Consider the following 18,808-nt stretch of genomic DNA (forward strand, 5'->3'; position numbering starts at 1 on the left):
ATAATATGAACCAGGGCAGGTTCTTGTTTTCGAACCACTCCTATTGTTAAGCTCCAAACCAGGTTTGAGGTTGGAGATTTCGCTGACCTCCATTTCTTTCTTGATATAGAGGTTGGTCATTCGTCATTTAGCATTCACCTAAACCATGGCTACCCTCTTACTGATGTCTCAACTTATCAGTATTGGTGTATTACAATACCTCATGATGACCTGACCTGATATCACTTATGCAGCTAATCAAATCTACCAATTCATGCACCTACCTCGCACCAAACTCCTCATTGTCTTTAAACGAATTCTCTACTATATCAATGGGACTCCTGATCATGCCATTACTACACAACATGTGTGTTTTCTTTGAGCTGAACCTCTTGACTTGGCACTCCAAGAAGAAATCTACAATGTCTTGATCTAATGCTGAGGCAGAGTATCGTGCTCTTGCTACTGCAGCTGTTGATATTCAATGGATCCTTGTTTGATATTACACATCTATCTACCATCTCCCCAGTGATTCACTTTGACAATGTTAGTACGACGTATTTAGCATTCCATCTAGCTCTTCACCCCGATACTAAGCATGTTGAGATTGATTGTCACTTCATAAGGGAGCATGTGGCTCGGGGATCCTTGTGTGTGTAGTTTGTTCCAGGCTTTCTACAAATCATTAATATTTCCACAAAAAGATTGTTCACGACTCGCTTTCATGCTCTTCGAGACAAGCTGACAATCCACTCTAGTTGAACATCAATCTTGAGGAAGGGTGTTGAGGAAATAATAGGATGTTATAAAGGACATCCATGACACCCTTGACATCTTGTACCTTTTAACTAATTGTGTATTGTATACTTGCCTTATTGTAAAGGTTCAACCTTAGTTTATTGTAGCGATTTACCGGAACCACATCCTTCATTTATCCATTCAAGGATCCTTATACAAATTCTTATGTACACAATTATATATAGTCTCTTTATACCACCCGATTGATCAAGGACACACATTTTACCTTATGCTATTGTTCAACATATAAATTGAAAATCTAAAAAGGGCACAAATCACACGAATTCATAAATACTTGAAAATTTTAAAAATAAATGATCCAGATAACTTGTTACAAGATGCATTATTTTTTGGATTTGATTTTTCTCTATATGTATCTATCTCGAGGTCAAAATGATCGATTAGGAGATTTCCAACTTCATATCTCTCTTTTCTACTAGATTTGTAAAGTGCACCTTGGTTATGCAATATAAAGTTGCAACCTTGTATAAATTTTCCTATTAGAAATTCCATAGATTTAAAAATGGATTCCACAAGGGGCATCTTTAGAGAATTTTCGATTGATAGTTGGGAATTCGTGATTTTCAGGGGCACAATAGGTCGTTTTCTAAAAATATGGGGGGCAGTATTGACCTTTGAAGAGGTATTCAGGATACTTTGGTGGAAAGTAGTAACATTTCCGTCATTTTCCCTTATCCTATCTATTTTGTTCCAATGTGAAAATTCTTCGTATGTTTCATTTTCTCTGCTCACAACTCGACATGGATATGGTTCATTTGCTGTAGCGCGTAATTGAAACCCCAAATGGGATTAATAGTGTGTGTGAAACCCACACACCCTCCTCTAAATTCGAAATGGAAGTTTTGTACAGTCGACAAAATCAATGGATTCCCGTCAAGTTTCAGTAGAAAGTGTAATGGGTTTCCATTGCAGAGCAGAATTTTGGCTTCTTTACCTCCACAATGCGGGAAAAGACTTCAATTTGTAAGTTGATCTTTTTATATGAAATATCTGCAAAGTTTTGAGTCTCTTTAGTAGAGTTTAATGGATTTCTTTGAATGGTTATATAGATAGGTGGCTGAAAATGTCTTGATGGTTGTTTATTTCAATCAATGCAACATGTCTCTGTTTATGTAAATGATTGCCTATTCAGTCTTTGAATTTTGTGAATATGGTTTCTAATTAGTTTCTTGTCGGAATGAAGTTTTTTTTAGATGTTTTTAGGGGTTTGAATATTACTTTATTCAATAATTTTTGTGGATGTGGGCATTGAAGAAATTCGAAATATTTGGAGTTCCAAAGTTTGGGTGTTGTTATTTTGTTTAATTTGTATGCGCCTTAGTTGAAAAATTCTATCCTCGGATAGATGCCCTGTATGGCAGCTGTTGTGGATTTTCTCTCTCGCTCTCTCAATGTATTTCTAGAGTTTAAAATGAAGGGTCAGACTCTTTCCGAAAAAACACAAATATATGATTTTTTTCAAAAAAAAAAAAAAAAAACCACAAATATATGGCTATTCATGTAGTGCTTTACTTCATTAATCTGTGTATTTTAGGGCCAGTATCCGTTTTCTATATGTCAATGATTCTTATCTTCTTGTTTGAAGAGGAATGCATTCATCTAACTTACTTTTCAAACTAGGTTTTAATTGAACTGCAAGGATTGTAAGTAACTACAACTTAAGGTATTGTCTCAAGAAGAAATTAGTGAATCTACCATATGCCATGTTGCGTGATATATGTCTGCATTATTTTGCTGAAAACATACATTAAAAGCTCAAGGAGGATGACTTTGTTTGAAGCATTTCTTAAGTGTTGAGCTACCTTTGGAACTGCCACGGCATCTATTTATCGTCAAGAGTATTGAGAACAATTATTTTAAGAGCCATTTATCAACAAATGGATCATGAGGGCAATATGGCTGGCTAATGGCAGGAATATACATTCAATGATATATTGTACGCGTAAGTTTGCTTGAACATTTGCAACAATATAACAATTTTAATTTCCATTTGCAATGTGATTGACTTTTCTTACAGTCACTTCCAATAACTTGCAAATCAATTTGACTGGTATGGTACATATTACCTTTGGGACTCGCTTAAGTTGGAGTTAGTTTATTAGCTTATGCAGAGCAATGTGCATCTTGCAAAGCTTGCGCTGGGGATTTGATCGGTAGAGCTAGGCATATCATTGTTGTTTGACAGCTTGTGCTTCTTTATAGAAGTAAAAAAATTCCAGTTTACCCGAAAGATGCATGGGCTTATGATCTAGGGAACTCACAGTTCCCCAATATGTTTTGAATCCATTGAAGAAGCTATGTAGTATGACCACTAGGATTGTTAGAATCAACCTTTTGGTATTTCTAGAACTTGCATGTTAGTAATTTGGAAACCAAGATATTGTTAAGAAATTGAATTTGCAACTCACACTAAGTTCTTTCACTATCAGACATGACACAAAGTCCTACATAGAAAACTTACAAATTTGAGAGTAACATTATGGAACCTTCCATAAGTTTTGAAGCCTTCCAATTGCCTAATGGTTCTAACCTCATTACATCATTTAGGTGCCTAAAAGACAAATTGAACTTCCTAAGCTCCTTCTAAAGGGCAAGCTTTCTATGCTTCCCCTACAGCATAGAAGTTCTATCCTCCCCCTTATCCAACCGTCCATTCTGAATGGAGGGCTAAGATTGCCCTAATCACAATATCACATCTCTACACTATTTTATTTTCAATTTTTTTTCTATAAACTATTTTGACACCAAATTTTGGACGTCCATTCCTCTATTAAATTCCCACTAGCGAAAAACATAAAAAAAATATTTTCAATAAAAGAAAATGACCAAAATACCCCTGAAAGTTTCAAGGGGTATTTTGGTCATTATATTTTATCGAAAAATTATTTTTAATATTTTTTATAGGTGTGCCCCAATGAGAAGATGGGACGTATCAAATTTCATATTCATACAATTTGTATAAAAAAAACTAAGAATAAAATACTTTGAGACGTCGGATTTAAGATCAAACGGTAAGTGGCTCTCTTCATCAAAATTGGACGGCTGGATGGTAGGGGGAGGATAGAACTTCTATGTTGTAGGGGAAGCATAGAAACCTTTCCCCCTTCTAAATAGTGACTTTCTTATTTCCTCCTTTGAGAAACTTTTGTGGGGTAGTCGGGCTTCTTCCATTCATTTTATTATAAAACACAATCCTTGGAAATCCAAAAGGACACACTAGGCTGTTGACCTCTTAGGAAGTCCTTGTAGGGAACCAACACCAATCAGGCAAGCAAAGAGTAAGAAAAACTTAAAAGAAGAACATCCAAGCACAAGTGAGACATACATTAAATATTAAATCCCAAAACTACCCATAGAAGATGCAACAAATTTCCACTTTCCACTTTCCATACATTTAAATTCGCACACTTAACAAAATAAATTGATGAAGATCACTTGAAAATATCTAAGAAGGCACCTAGAAAATCCCCCCAAAAAAAAAAAGCGCCTAGAAGGTTGGTCTCTTACTTGTCCATGCATGGAGCTGTATGGGCGCTTCTTTAGCGAACCCCGTGACTGCTTGGGCTTTCGATTGTCAAACTTCATCTTTGCTTCATTCACTCTCCAGCTTGAGGTTCCTCTTGATCTAAAGGAGAGGAGAAAGTTTATGAAGAACTTCATGCTTCTCCTTTCCAATAAGTACATGAGAAATAATTGGAAGGTATCTTCTATTGTCATCTAGTTCATTGAATGGACCAACTCTAGATTGCAATGTGCCCTTCCCAAACTCTGAAGATTCCATCAACCAAGATGAGGAATTTCCTTCCCATCCAAATCAACCGACTGAATATCTTACAATAACACACTTCCAAAAATCTGCGTTGGCATTGTCATCTTGGGAAGGACATATAAGTTCTTGATTATCAACCAAAGCCTATCTATCTATCTATCTATCTATCTCGTTTTATCGGCAGGTCGGTAATGGGATTTAAACCTGGGTCCTGGTGCTGCAGTTGTCAATAACCATCAAGCATAATGCACAAATCATGAACTCGCCTATTATCAAAAAGCCGATGCCTCTCAATTTGTAGGGAAAAACAGTATGAGGAATGTAATAAACATTTGTGTTTTGAATCAATTTTTACTTCCTCAAGCCTCTTCCTCTTCCCACAGTTCTTAAAGACAATTAAAATATTCTCTTAGATTCATTGTCAACTTCTTTTTTATGTAATCCACTTGGATGCTAACTCACTTCGTCTTCCATAGTAGAAACCCTTTCTGGAAGCTTCTTATCTTTCACAGAAGAAGATGACACATCCATTCCACTAGAAATCAGAAATAATATAAAAAATCTCCTGCTAGCAGTTTAAACAAAAGAGCAATCAAGTGCCTCTCCTTCATTTTGTGAATATTTGTAGAAAAGTCCCAAACAACTTTTTTCAGCCTCTACAATTTCCATAGTTTTTTTCCAACATTTTAGACAATAACATTGTAGGTGGAATGTCTATTTTTTTTGGGTTTGGTTCTTGTTTATATATATTTCTACATCGTTCTTCCATGAATAGAACAACTTCATAACTAAATTTGGGTTATATGACAACCTTTCATGAACAAATAGAATCATTTAAACAAAACAATGCCTTTACTGAGTCCATGAATCTTGAGCTCAAGAACTTTGGATCTAAGCGAAATCAAACTGGAGATGAGATCTTTGTAGGAACAGAAAACTTACGCTTCTGAAAACTTTTTTAAGTGTACCATCTGCAAAACTTCATTTCTATTGTCCTGCCCTTTTGAGATAAAATGAGGGAATTTGTTGGATCCATATCCTAATCTCTATCCTTAGGGTCTTAGGGGTTTATGACGTTCATCTTCCTTGTATTGCCTGGCAAAGCCTGCAAAACTTCACCTGGGGTTCCTTTGTTGTGGTTGATTTTCCATCTGCAATTAGATTTGAGTCTCTTAAGCCATTGAAATTGTTTATTTTCCTACCATAGTAATATTTGCATGAATTTACTGTTCAATTTCTTGGCTTTATTAGATCAAGCATGTGGTTTTCTCTTGCGGAATACTTTAGTTGATTGGAGTATATATTAACTCTCTGAAGTATGGCAAACATCATGCTATGCTTCACTTGCATCATGTTATGATGTACTGAGCAAGCAATAGCCATATGATTGATCTAATGACTTGTGCAGAGCCTGGGATCATTTAACATTCCTGTGGAAAGCATTTTAATGGCGAGTTCATTGACAGTCTTCATGCCATTGGAAGCTTTGGCGGAAACATGTGAAGCTGAATATCCTTCCGTCTTCAATATGAATATGCCTTTACTCTTTGCCATAGCCCTCATCGGAGCTACTGTTGGAGGTAAGGTACACCACCAACAAACGTTTTTCTTACTAGGAACTAATAAATGCATGACTTCTTATGGTTCATGAACCTGTCCTACGCTTAACGCTCCTGTCAGTTTTTGTAATAAGCAGTTCTATATTTTGTGTGGACTTTGAGTAGGGATCGAAATTTCCTAAGTCAGTCTTCATAACAGCAGTTTTAAAGTATGTGTGTTATGAGTGGGGATCCAAATTTCCAAAATCCTGAATGGTTGCTCAGGTGCTAGCAGACTGTAGGACACCCAAATGTTGACATAGTACACAAGGCCTTTTAATATTAATTTTGGATAGATGTATGTGTATTAAGAGTCCACTTGCTCAGAAGCCTGAACCCTTGTTTACCTGAACCATTGTTTACTCATTAAACATTAGATTTCATTTATAGGAACTTAAAAACATGAGCACACATAAGGTGACCATGTGATAAGGGGTTATAATAGATTAAGGAATTTTTGACCTTCAAAGGGCTATATGCTCATTATAAACTCAATTGATATTTTTGGCAGGATATAGCTATTTGATACACATATGCTTTCAGGGATAATTCATTGTGATAATGTATCATGAACTTTGTCAAGGACCCAACATTGATAATGACCATCAAGGATTACAACAGAAGCATTTAGGATCCTGATGGATTTTAGGATGCTGAGATGAATGTTGAACACTAGACAGTCACAGAATGTTAATGAGTGTGAGAACTGAAGTTGATGCATAAAGGTCTAGACATTCATGGTATTTTGGTTCATAGGTCCTCTTCCACATAATGTCATGCTAGTGCAAGTACTTTATTTGAGCTTATACCGAATTCTGGGTTTTCAGGATTGCTTGCTCGGCAGAGAAGAGGAGAACTGGAGCGCTTGAATGATCAGCTTCGCCAAATTAATGCAGCTCTAAGAAGGCAGGCTAAGATAGAGTCATATGCACCCAACTTGAGCTATGCCCCAGTTGGACGAGTAGCTGAAAAAGAAGTGATCGTGGACCCAAGGAAGGAGAGGCTTGTAACAAATCTGAAGACAGGCAAGAATTTTCTCAGAAATCAGGATCCAGAAAAGGCATATGCAGAGTTCAAGGCAGCTCTTGAGCTTGCTCAAGGCCTGGGTGATCCAATTGAGGAGAAGAAGGCAGCTCGAGGACTAGGTTTGGTTTCCTCTCTATCCACTTCTCTTTTTGTACTCCATAAACATCATCATCATCTTCAAAGCCTTTTCTCAACTAATTGGAGTCAGCTACACGAATCGTGGTCTATCATCCTGCTCTATTAAGGGCCATACCTTCAGTGAGGCCATAAGTCCGTATTTTTTCTCACTACTTCCAAACATATCTTTTTTTGGGCCTTCCATATCGTATACTCTGGATTCATGAGAAGTTTTGATAAAGTTTTATGTTGGCTGCCTATCTAATACAATCCACCCTTTTTACCTGGGTTTGAGACGAGTTAAGGGAAAGTTTAAGGCCCTCACCCTTCTTAGACCATTATGTACTCCATAGTCGTGGTTATTTATATATATGTTGGGAGTGATTTTATGCAACGGTTTTATAGTAATCCCCATAGCACACACACGCAAATTCCCATAGCACATGTTATAATTGGAACTTCCCGCTCCAAAAGCTGGAAGTTCTAGTTTACTATAGCACTTCTAGTTTAATAGGAAGTCCTACATGATATTGAATTTAGGAAATTTTTAATTCTCAAACAATTGAGAACCCACAATTTTCATCCCCCAATGGTACTTCACTTAACTTGTTATTCATGCCCTTTTTGATTCCAGCCGCTCCTTCTACCAATGCCTTTTGTAATTGTGTACCTCTCTCTCTCTCTCTCTCCAAGTATTCTCTTTCTAATTATGACCTTTCTCTCTCTGACTCCATTCCCTCTCTAAGTGTGCCTATTCTCTATAAAGCCTCTCTCAAATCGTGTCCATACTATCACTCAAAGTTAACTTGTATGTCTCTGACTCCTTTTTTTCTCTAAATGTGTCAATCTCTCTTTAATGATTTCACTTCCTTCTCTCTAAGTAGTCTCTCTCTAATCGTTCCTTTTCTCTCTCTCTCTCTCTCTATTAACCTAATCTCTTTGAAGCTTTCTTAGATCACGGTGGAGCCTATTCTATATATTTGAGAACTTTCAAACAAGTTATCAAATAAGTATATGAGAACTTTCGGAAATCAAAAGTTTCATCATCCAGGGAACTAGAACTTCTAGGTTCCAGGGAATCCCCAGCTTTCAGTTACCAAACATTCCCTAACTATACAAAATTTTTAGGTGTTTTTTACCTATAACCTAAAAGTGTAGAAATTGGTTTATGGTCTTAATGAAATCTTTTCATAAAATGATCAAATTACCCCTATAAATGTTTTGGGAGCATTTTTGTCCTTTATTTTTGGATGTTTTGTTTTTGTGCGAGATGGTTTTTATGTACACACCCCAAATTTCAGATAAATCGGATACATAGTAAATTCAAATACTATTGGGTAATTATGGCGGTCTCATGGACTTTGAATGCTGATGAGCTACGAGTGAAGTACTGTAGAAATTCACGCATGATTATTTATAAGTGTTATTCATAAATAAGTATTGTAGAAATTCATTGATGAGTATTTGCAAGTATTATGACTCATGATTATTTGTATACTATGAAATTATTTACTTTTGGTGCAAGGAGGTCACAATCATTTTTAGCTATTGGATGTAAAGTCCAATGTATTGAAGGGTGTCACAACATTAAGAAATTTTTATTTTGGACTTTGTGCCCAATCAATTGCACATCCTTAACTATTTGATTTCACATCCAATGGTCAATAATGATTGTGATCTCTTTGTATCAAAAGTAAATGGTCTCATTCACTTTTGATATAAGAAAGTCAGAATCATTATTCACCACTAGATATGATATCGGATGGTTGGGGACATGTCATTGACGGGGGCATGAGGTCTAAAATAAAATTCTTGAAAGTTACGAAGCACTTTAATATGTCGGATTCATATCCAATGGCTAAGTCTAATTGTTACTTTCTTGTACTAGAATTGAATGGTCTTATACTCTCTCTCTCTCTATTTATATATATATATATATATATATATATATATATATATTTATATATATATTTTTATATAAATAGCAAAGTCCTACACAACACTTATAGGTGAAAATGAATAGTATTTTTTCCTATAGGCTGACCACCATTTGATTTTTTTGGATGGCAGGAAAAAATTGACTGCTACGGACCTACGATGTCTGTGGACATAGTGTGGCGGTCGATTTTTCACGTTAAAACGCAACAAACCTATTATGTCTGCTTCGGGGGCAAAAATACTATTCACTTCGCCAATAGGTGTTGGAAAGTGTTATATATATATATGTATATATTATGATCATCATTAGAGCCTTTTTCCAACAATTTGGGGTCGGTTACAAAATTCTTGGTCTGCCATTCTGCTTTATCGAGGGCCATACCGTCAATGAGGCTATAAGTCCCTATATCTTCTATCACTACTTCCAACGCTGTCCTTTTGGGCCTACCCTTTGCCCTTTTTGAGCTTTTCACTTAAGCTAACTCACACCTCTTAATATGTGTTAAATTGGGCTTGTGCTGCTGCACATGGCCAGCCCACCTAAGTTTACTTTCTCTCATCTTATAGCCTATTGGAGCCTTATCTATGTTCTCCTGGATGTTTTTTTTTTTCGAATTCTATCCCTCTTGTCTTGCCATTCATCCATCTCAACATCCTCATCTCAGCTACACTCATCTTGTGGGTATGTTGTTTCTTGACCGTTGAATATTCCGCCCAAAAAGCAAAGCTTGTCTCATAGCTGTCCTATAGAACTTGTCCTTCACCTTCATAAGTTAAAAGTTATATATATATATATATATATATATATATATATATATATATATCCTACTGAGCACTTGCAACATTCTTTAAGTTGAATGGACGGTGGGGATTGAGTATATTGCTTTCTAGCATGAGAAACACTCTAACCTCTGCCTCCTGCACTCTGTCTCTTTACACACTCTCTTCCTTCTATACCCTCTCTCTCTCTCTTTCCCCCCCTCCTTGTCCATACTGTCATCTCTCTACAACCCTAAATCAGCCCTAGAAACCATTTATTCAAGAATAGAGAATGGAGGGGGACGAATGAAGAAAGAATCACAAAAAATAGTCCAATAACCATGTTAAAAAACTAAAGCCTTGAATCAATCATGAACTCTAACAATAAAAAATGATAGTGAGAGGATTGGATAATATTCAAAACAACGAAACCCTAGATAGAAATGTAGGGGAGACCAAGACAAAGAACAATCGTATACTCAAATTATTAAACTGCAAAACAGTCATGGAATCCATTTGATGCATAGGTTAGCATAGATGAGGGAATTAAAGATGTTGGAAATATGCAAATCTCATTTTTTGATGATTACTTAAACAATAGTTTAATGAGGGAAACTTGGAATCCACCGATATTCTTGTATTCCTCCTCTCAATCCACAGATATCTATTCAATTTGCTATGTTTTATCGTAGATTTTACTAGTCTAGTGGGGACAAGTTGGTATACCTCATCATGATCTTCCTCAATGAAAGCTCCATCTATACTTTAAATTCACAATTATTTCCTTCAATTATTTGTCCTTCGAAGCTTCAACTTCTCCATTATAACGCATAATCTCCCTGCTTTGATTTTCTTCAATTTCCTCAGAGCCCATCTCAATGGAAAAGAGACAGAAAGAGGGGGAGGGAGGGAGGGAGGGAGGGAGAGAGAGGGTCACATAGAAAAGGAAGAGAGGGGGAGAGTGCAGGAGGGAAAGAGGGGAGAGAGTCACTAGGAAGCAAAATATTTGTACCTACTTGTTCATTCAAGTTAAAAAAAGTGGATGGTGGGGACTTCTTGAGCACTACCACTGTGTAGCGTTCGGTATCTTTTTCTTATATACTAGTAGATTTATGTGCATTGCACGTACAACTATAATGAGAGACAACAAAAAGAAGAAACAATCATCTTCATCATTTTAGCTTTTTCCCAATTAATTGGGTCCACTGCATGAATTTTGGTTCTCCATTCTGCTCTATTAAAGGCCATATCCTTAATGAGGCCATAAGTCCCCGTATCTTTTGGGATTACTTCTAACCACGTTCTTTTGGGCCTACCTTTTACCCTTTTCAATCTTTCCACTTCAACTAACTTGCACATCCTATCAGGTGCTGTACTTGGTCGGCGCCACACATGGCCAGCCCACCCAAGTCTACTATCTCTCATTTTATCGCCTATTGGTGCCATGCCTAAAGTCTCTCTAATAGATTTATTTTGAATTCTATCCCATCTTGTTTTGCCACTCATCCATCTCAACATCTTCATCTCCACTACACTCATTCTATGGGAATGTTGTTTTTTGTTCGTTCAACATTCCATACCATAGAACAAAGCTGGTCGCATTGCTGTTCTATAGAACTTGCTCTTCAGCCTCATTGGTATGCAGAAATCACATAAAATTCCAGTTGCACATCTCCACTTCGCCCACCCAGTTCTAATTCTACGTACGACATCTTCCTCAATCTCTCCATTTTCCTGGATTATCAACCCAAGATATTGAAAGTACGACCCTTTTTGTACTTCTTGGCCGTCAATCTTGACTACTTCCTCGTCTCTACTCCTATTATTGCTAAACTTGCACTCCATATACTTTGTCTGAGTTCGAGTAATTTTAAAACATTTGGATTCTAGAGCATTCCTCCGAAGTTCTAACTTTGTGTTGACGACGTTTTGGGTCTCATCAAGTAAACCTATGTCATCTGTGAACAACATGCACCACGGTATCTTATCCTGTAGGTGTCTCGTTAAGTCGTCCATAACTAAGACAAAGAGGTACAAGCTCAATGCTAACCCTTGATATAGACCTACTATCACTGAAAACTCATTCGTCTCTCCACTAGTTGTTCGTACACTAGTAAGAGCTTCATCATAAGATTAATAAAATAAACAATAAGATTAATAGATTAATGAATTCAAAATGAACAATGATAAATTTATACAACAAACAATGTTTCATATAGCAGATCAACGACAACGACAAATAACTAATCATAGTAAAGCATGCAAAAAAAAAAACAATGACATTAAGAATTGATTGAGATAGCAATAACCATAAAAAGCAGGAATAAAATAATGAAGATATAAAATAATAATGCAGAGAACTTATTTAAAAATAACTACAAACATAGTAGAAACAATTAACAACGGGGATGTCATGGTGTATGCTCCACACCTAGTAAAGATGGTAAAAGATAAGAGAGTAAGAGAAAATGTGTACGTGCTTTGAATTTTCAATGTGTCTATCTCTAGCTTCGAGCAATCTAAAATTGAGAAAAGTGTATTAAAATAAAAGAAAAGGCTCACCTTCTTCTCTTGGTATTTTGACTCTCCCATGAGATAAGGATAATCTTTCGTAGTGTGGATTTCACCATTGTATAGGAGAAAGCGTAGTCCATGAGACCACCATTGCACCCTAGGTTCATTGTGTGACAATCTATCAACTCTTGCTCTCAGAGAGAAAGGTTAGGTTTCCTGTATCAATCTTGGTTATCACATCCACGCCGGCAAGTGTTGAGAAGGCCTAGCAACTCCCTAGAGAGCGACTTAAAACCTTCACACTCTCTATGTAAAGTCAAGAGAAAGAGATTCCAAGACGTCATTCTGTCTAGAGAGAGACCACATTGCCCTTGGACCACTCCCCAAATACTTCTCGTTGAACTCTTCATGGCTCATGTATGGAAATTCATTAAGCCCAAGCCAATAGTTTAGTGAAAGAGAGAAGGAGAGAGAGACTTACCACATTGCCCTTGGACTTCACCCCCAAATACTTCTCATTAACTTTTCATGGCTCATGTTTGTAAATCGTAAAGCCCAAGGCAATAGCTCTTATTCTTCCTAACTCAATCGCTATCTATTGACTAACATGTCTAAGTCAATTCTAAATACGTGGGCATCTCCTCAAGCCTATCTTTCTATACGTATTCCTTTGGCATAATTTACTATAAATGAAGATGTTATCTTTATTTAGAATTAGATGGAATCCTATATGTTTACCCATACAAATCTTCATAATCTCTCTCTTTGATTTTTATCTCCATCTACTCTTATGTATTCTCCTTTCTCTCCCTAAATATGGAATCCAATCTCCTTGATTTTTCTCTTCATTAATAATGCAGTGTGTAGATATATATATATATATATATATATATATATATATATATATAAATGTAGTACAAATATAGTATATATATAAAGGAAAACGTTTATAGAAGGTTGCAACCTTAAAATGTAGAATTACAAATGCACCTAAAAAATCCATTGGATTATGTTGTTTTAATGTTGTAAAACCCTTTAATTGAGCATCTCGACATCAAGATGTATGAATATATTTATATATTTATCAAAGTTTGGAGTTCGAGCAACCAAAGTAAGTGCATTTTTTAGATTGCTTGTTTTATTTTGAGATGTCTTCTTCAGGAGTTAGTAGAAGTGGTGATCCGGGTTGAAAATATGGATACAACCCGAATCCAAATGACAAAAATTGCGTTTGATGCAATTTTTATGAAAAAGATACAAAAGGAGGTATAAACCGGTTTAAGAAATATCTTGCCGGTATTAATGGGGATGTTACCCCTTGTAAAAATGTTTATGAAGCTATCAGAGTGGAGATTAAACAATTTATAAGTTATGTAAAATAAAAACAAGAACAAAATCCTTGTCGTAAATCTATTTCTATTTTTGCTACTTCTAGAAGAAGTGATCCGGGTTGGAAGTATGGATACAACCCAAAACCAAATGGTAAAAATTGTATAAGGTGTAATTTTTGTGTAAAAGTTACCAATGGGGGTATTAGCCGATTCAAAACACACCTTGTTAGTGTTAGAGGTAATGTTGCATCTTGTACAAAGGTTCTTGAAGCAGTTCGGGATGAGATTAGATATTTTCTAGAATTTTGAAGAACCAGAAAAGGATTAAAATAAGCCTTGTTCTATGGAAGTATCTTGTCCCGGTTCTAGTCGGAGTGGTGATCTGGGTTGGAAGTATGATTATATCCCGAATCCAAGTGATAAAAATCGTGTTAAGTGTAATTATTGTGGAAAAGATACTAATGGGGGCCTTTATCGGTTTAAAAAGCACCTTGCCGGTATTAAGGGGGATGTTGCCCCGTGTAAAAATGTTCTTGAGGCTACCAAGGAGAAAATTATACAATATTTGAGTTCAGAGAAACACAAAGAGAAAGGTAGAACAGCCAAATCTCCTAGGACCTCATCTGCACAGACTGCACATTCTAGTAAGAGGAAGGTAGAAGAAGAGAAGCGGGAAGAGGCAGATTCAAAAGAAATAGAGGAGGACGAGTATTATATTGAAGAGGGAGATGACTCTGATAATGATGGCCTCGAATTTGATGATGATGATGATGACGATGACTGAAGACTTGTCTCTTGGTGCTGAGTGTTGAGTATTGAGTCTGTTGACTGTTGTGTTGAGTCATGAGTGTTTACTTTTGTTAGACTGTATATTTTCTAAATTTCTATATGTTTCTGTTATGTTGAGTGTTGACTTTTATATCCTACCCTTGTATGGTTTTACAGTTTACTGTTTTAACATTATGGATTATCAAAATTCTCTTCTCGACGTCTATCTTTTTTTTTTCAACTTGAAATATGGTATATTGGTAATTTGGTATGTTTTTTACTTTTTTTCAACTGGGTAGCAGCCCAGGTTTTGGGTGTTCGCCTAGGCGGCTGCCTAGGTGCTGGGCGGCCTGGACCACCAAGGCCGCCTAGGACTCGCCTAACGCTTTTTGATACACTGGTACGGATAAATGCTCCAAACCATAGGGATCTTTTAACTTTCCGATTCTCGTGCTTCTGATCTCTATCCTGCTCACCGATTAAACAAACACTTTTTAGAGTATCTTTAGAGGATCTTTTCATTAACTTTTTATTTTGAGATTGTTCATCAGGATCCAAATAGTGTATGTTTAAAATCTGGGGTCAAACAAATGCCCTTAACATGTTTTTGATGGTCTGTTTCATTACATTACTATATGATTTACTTTTTGAAGGCCTAGATTGATCATTTGTTAAATAGATGGTGTGTGTTTGTTGAATTGGTAGAGTCATTTTCTCCCCTTACGTTGTGGGATTTAGTGTTTTATTTTTAGTTTTTTATAGTCACCTTGATGAGATGAGCATGTGTGCAAAATATGGGGTCTAACAATCCGCCCTAGCTCAAACATGCTTATGCTACAGTGAAAGCTTGTTGGCTTAAAGAATAAGTTTCTTATGTGGAAAAGATTATATAAGCCAACAAGCTTATGTTTTAATATAAGCCTTTTCGGTAAATACATAGCTAGAGGGATCTGCTTATGCTACAATATAAGCTTTATGTGATCGTTGTATAGCAATGAAATTGAAGGGGAAGTTCTATAGGACTGTTGCATGATCAGTCATGCTTTATAGGACAAAATGTTTGGCGGACAAGAAATAACATATTAATAAGATGAATGTAACTGAGATGAAGATGTTGAGATGGATGAGTGGCAAGATAATAAATGATAGAATTCAGAATGAATATATTCAAGAGAACTTAGATGTGGCTTCAATAGGTGATAAGATGAGAGAAAATAGGCTTAGGTGGGCTAGATACGTGCAGTGTAGACCTAATACAGCACCAGTTAGGAGATGCAATTTGGTTCAAGTAGAAGATTCTAAAAGGGCAAGGGGAAGGCCCAAAAGGATATAGATGAAAGTAGTGAGAAACAATATGGTGACTTATAGTTTTATTGAGGATATGACTCTTGATAAAGCATAATGACGAAACAGGATTCGTATAGCCAGCCCTAAATTGTTGGGATAATGCTCAGATGATGATGATGGTTGCATAGCCTGAGGGATTTCTTTTGAGCTCAAACTTCATACATCTTTAATGAAAAAAATGAACAACGAGTTCTTGAAGGCCCAGATCGATCATCCATCGAATGAATGGCTATGTTCATTGAAGACGAGGGACTCATTTTCCCCCTTTTTTTGTGAATTCTTTTTTTTTTTTTAGATCTCTTCAATAAGATGAACGTGTGTGAAAAATTTGGGTTGCAATTGAAACCCTCTTGTTCGAAGTAACTTATGCTACATTTTGAGCCCATGTGCTAATATAACTTTATATGTATATATACACACACACTGATAAATGAACTAGGTCAAGTTGATTTGGACAATCATGGCCTAACATCTCTTCTTGATGCCTTTGCCTTCAGAAAGTTGATTTCTCAATAGCATGATGCATGAACCTGTGGGAATATTTCCAAGACACTGTCATTCAACTTTTAAAGTGGAAAATGCGTTTGAAGTTTGCCAAACCATGGAGAAAGACAGCGTTTTCTCATTATATTGACAGATCAGAATCTTTCATTGTCTAACTCCTTTCATTATCAATTTTGACATAGGAGCATCTCTACAAAGACAAGGAAAGTATCGGGAAGCCATCAAGTATCACTCCATGGTACTGGCCATTTCAGAGAGAGAAGGAGAGGTCTCAGGCAACACTGAAGCCTATGGGGCAATAGCTGACTGTTATACTGAACTCGGTGATCTGGAAAAAGCTGCAAAATTCTATGACAAGTACATAGCTAGGTTAGAAACAGACTGACAGCAGTTTCTGAAGATTCCTATTAATCATTTTCTCTTTTTTAAGGCTTTGGATTTGTGCTGGAGACTTCACTGATAGTCAATCTCAGCAACCATTTAAAGTAGAGTTCCCTTTTTGGGTTACCCCAATTTTCAAATTTCAACCATTGTAGCGTTTCACATATATGCATTTTTTAAGGAAGCTTGTTTGTGCCTCTTGGAAACAACTATTTTGCACTTGTATCATTTGCTCTATCTTTTTATTTCTTCATTTATGTTTTCTCCTTCTGCATATCACATTTTTAGTCTCTATTTTGTTAGCCTCTTTTTTGTGGTTTCTGTTTTCATTAAGGTTTTTGTTCTTATTATATTTTTCTTTCTTGACTTTGTTTATTGGTTAATATTTTTGTGGGTAAGCCCCTCGGTCGCTATTACCTAAAGCAAATTTATGAAACAAGGAAACGAAAGTAGATACCCTATTGTATACAACTGGATCTCTACAAAGTCTGTTGTTTGCAATTTTTTATTTTTGCCTTCTCCCAATTTTTTTGAAGTCTAGAACCGATCCCTTTTTGGCATAACCTGGAAGTTTGGAGACTCAATTTTAATCTGAGGGTTGTTTGTAAACTCCAGGTTTGTATCGTCAGAAGCTTCTCTTCTGCACTTTTTGGCTTAACTGTCTACTATATTCTTCTATATATATTATCTCAAATCTTTTCATATCAGTTGGAAACCAATTTTTCAAAATTCTTTCCTTTTCTTGTACCATTGTTTCGTATTTCACTTATACTAGTGATACGTACGTGTGCTGCACATGTATTAAATATTAGCCACTAAAATAAATTTTGAATTTTGAAGTAGCATATTCAATTATAGAAAGGTACTGGGAGAGAATTTTTTGGATCCCTCTTCACATAAGGGCTTCTATTAGGTAGTAACTTTTTTATATTTCAATTATATTATCCTATATCCTACTTTAGAAGTATTATTAATTATATTAGTAAATTTGTTATTTACTTGTAAGTATTATTCTAGACAATTAGAAACAATAAAATACAAAAACATATCATATAAATTTCAAAAAACGATTATAATTCTATTTGACTTGTATTATGAGATAATTATTTTTCAAAAAATAATTTTAACTACATTGTTTACATCTTTAATTTTCATTTACGGTTAATTACTATCATGTTTCCCTTTTTAAAAATAAAATAAATTTTTACGTATATTAGAAAATATATTATTTACTTCTAAGTAGGTATTATTTTAAAAATTGGATAAACTGAAAATTCAAAAAAGAAAATATAGAAGGAATTATCTTTTATGACATAATTATTTTTCAAAAAAATAATTTTAACTGCATTGTTTACATCTTTAATTTTCATTTATGGTTAATTACTATCATATTTCCCTTTTTTAAAATAAAATAAATTTTTACTTATATTGGAAAATATAATATTTATTTATAAGTAAGTATTATTTTAAAAATTGGATAAACTGAAAATTCAAAAAAGAAAATATAGAAGGAATTATCTTTTATTTTTTAAATATTTTTGGTTAAGTACTTTTGTGTTTTATCTTTTATTTTCCTTTTTTTTTTTTATTATTATACTATTTTTCTAAAATAATATTAGCAAACAAATTATTTACTTATAAGTAAATATTAGTCTAAAAAATTAAAACTATTGCAATAAACAACTCATGATAATTAGATATCTATTGCAATTTAAACTAATTGGTATGTATGCCAAAAAGAATCAAAAGATATAAGGAAAACGTTCATATGAAGTTGCAACCTTATAATGTAGAACCATAGATGTACCTCAAAAATCCATCGGAAAAAGTTGTTTTAGTGTTGAAAAACCCTCTAATTCATCATCTCAACATTGAGATATATGATTATGGAAAAAAAAAAGGATTTGGAGTCCCATAAATAGTGCATCTTACAACACATTATCTACACTGTCCATTTT

The 18,808-nt window shown here is 35.2% G+C and overlaps 1 protein-coding gene across 1 annotated transcript; it reads left to right on the plus strand.

Moving 5' to 3' along the window:
• The first annotated feature begins 1,176 nt into the window (after positions 1 to 1,176).
• On the plus strand, positions 1,177 to 17,059 carry FLU (Tetratricopeptide repeat (TPR)-like superfamily protein). Its single transcript, XM_011625317.3, has 4 exons — positions 1,177 to 1,761; positions 5,976 to 6,147; positions 6,993 to 7,310; positions 16,652 to 17,059. Exons 1-4 carry the CDS (start codon positions 1,582 to 1,584, stop codon positions 16,852 to 16,854), a joined length of 873 nt encoding a protein of 290 aa, XP_011623619.1. The 5' UTR covers positions 1,177 to 1,581; the 3' UTR covers positions 16,855 to 17,059.
• Positions 17,060 to 18,808: the final 1,749 nt, after the last annotated feature.

The sequence above is a fragment of the Amborella trichopoda genome, chromosome 3 (assembly GCF_054954075.1).
Source record: "Amborella trichopoda isolate Santa Cruz 75 chromosome 3, AtrichopodaSantaCruz75HAP2 v2.0, whole genome shotgun sequence".
In the NCBI taxonomy this organism is placed as follows: domain Eukaryota; kingdom Viridiplantae; phylum Streptophyta; class Magnoliopsida; order Amborellales; family Amborellaceae; genus Amborella; species Amborella trichopoda.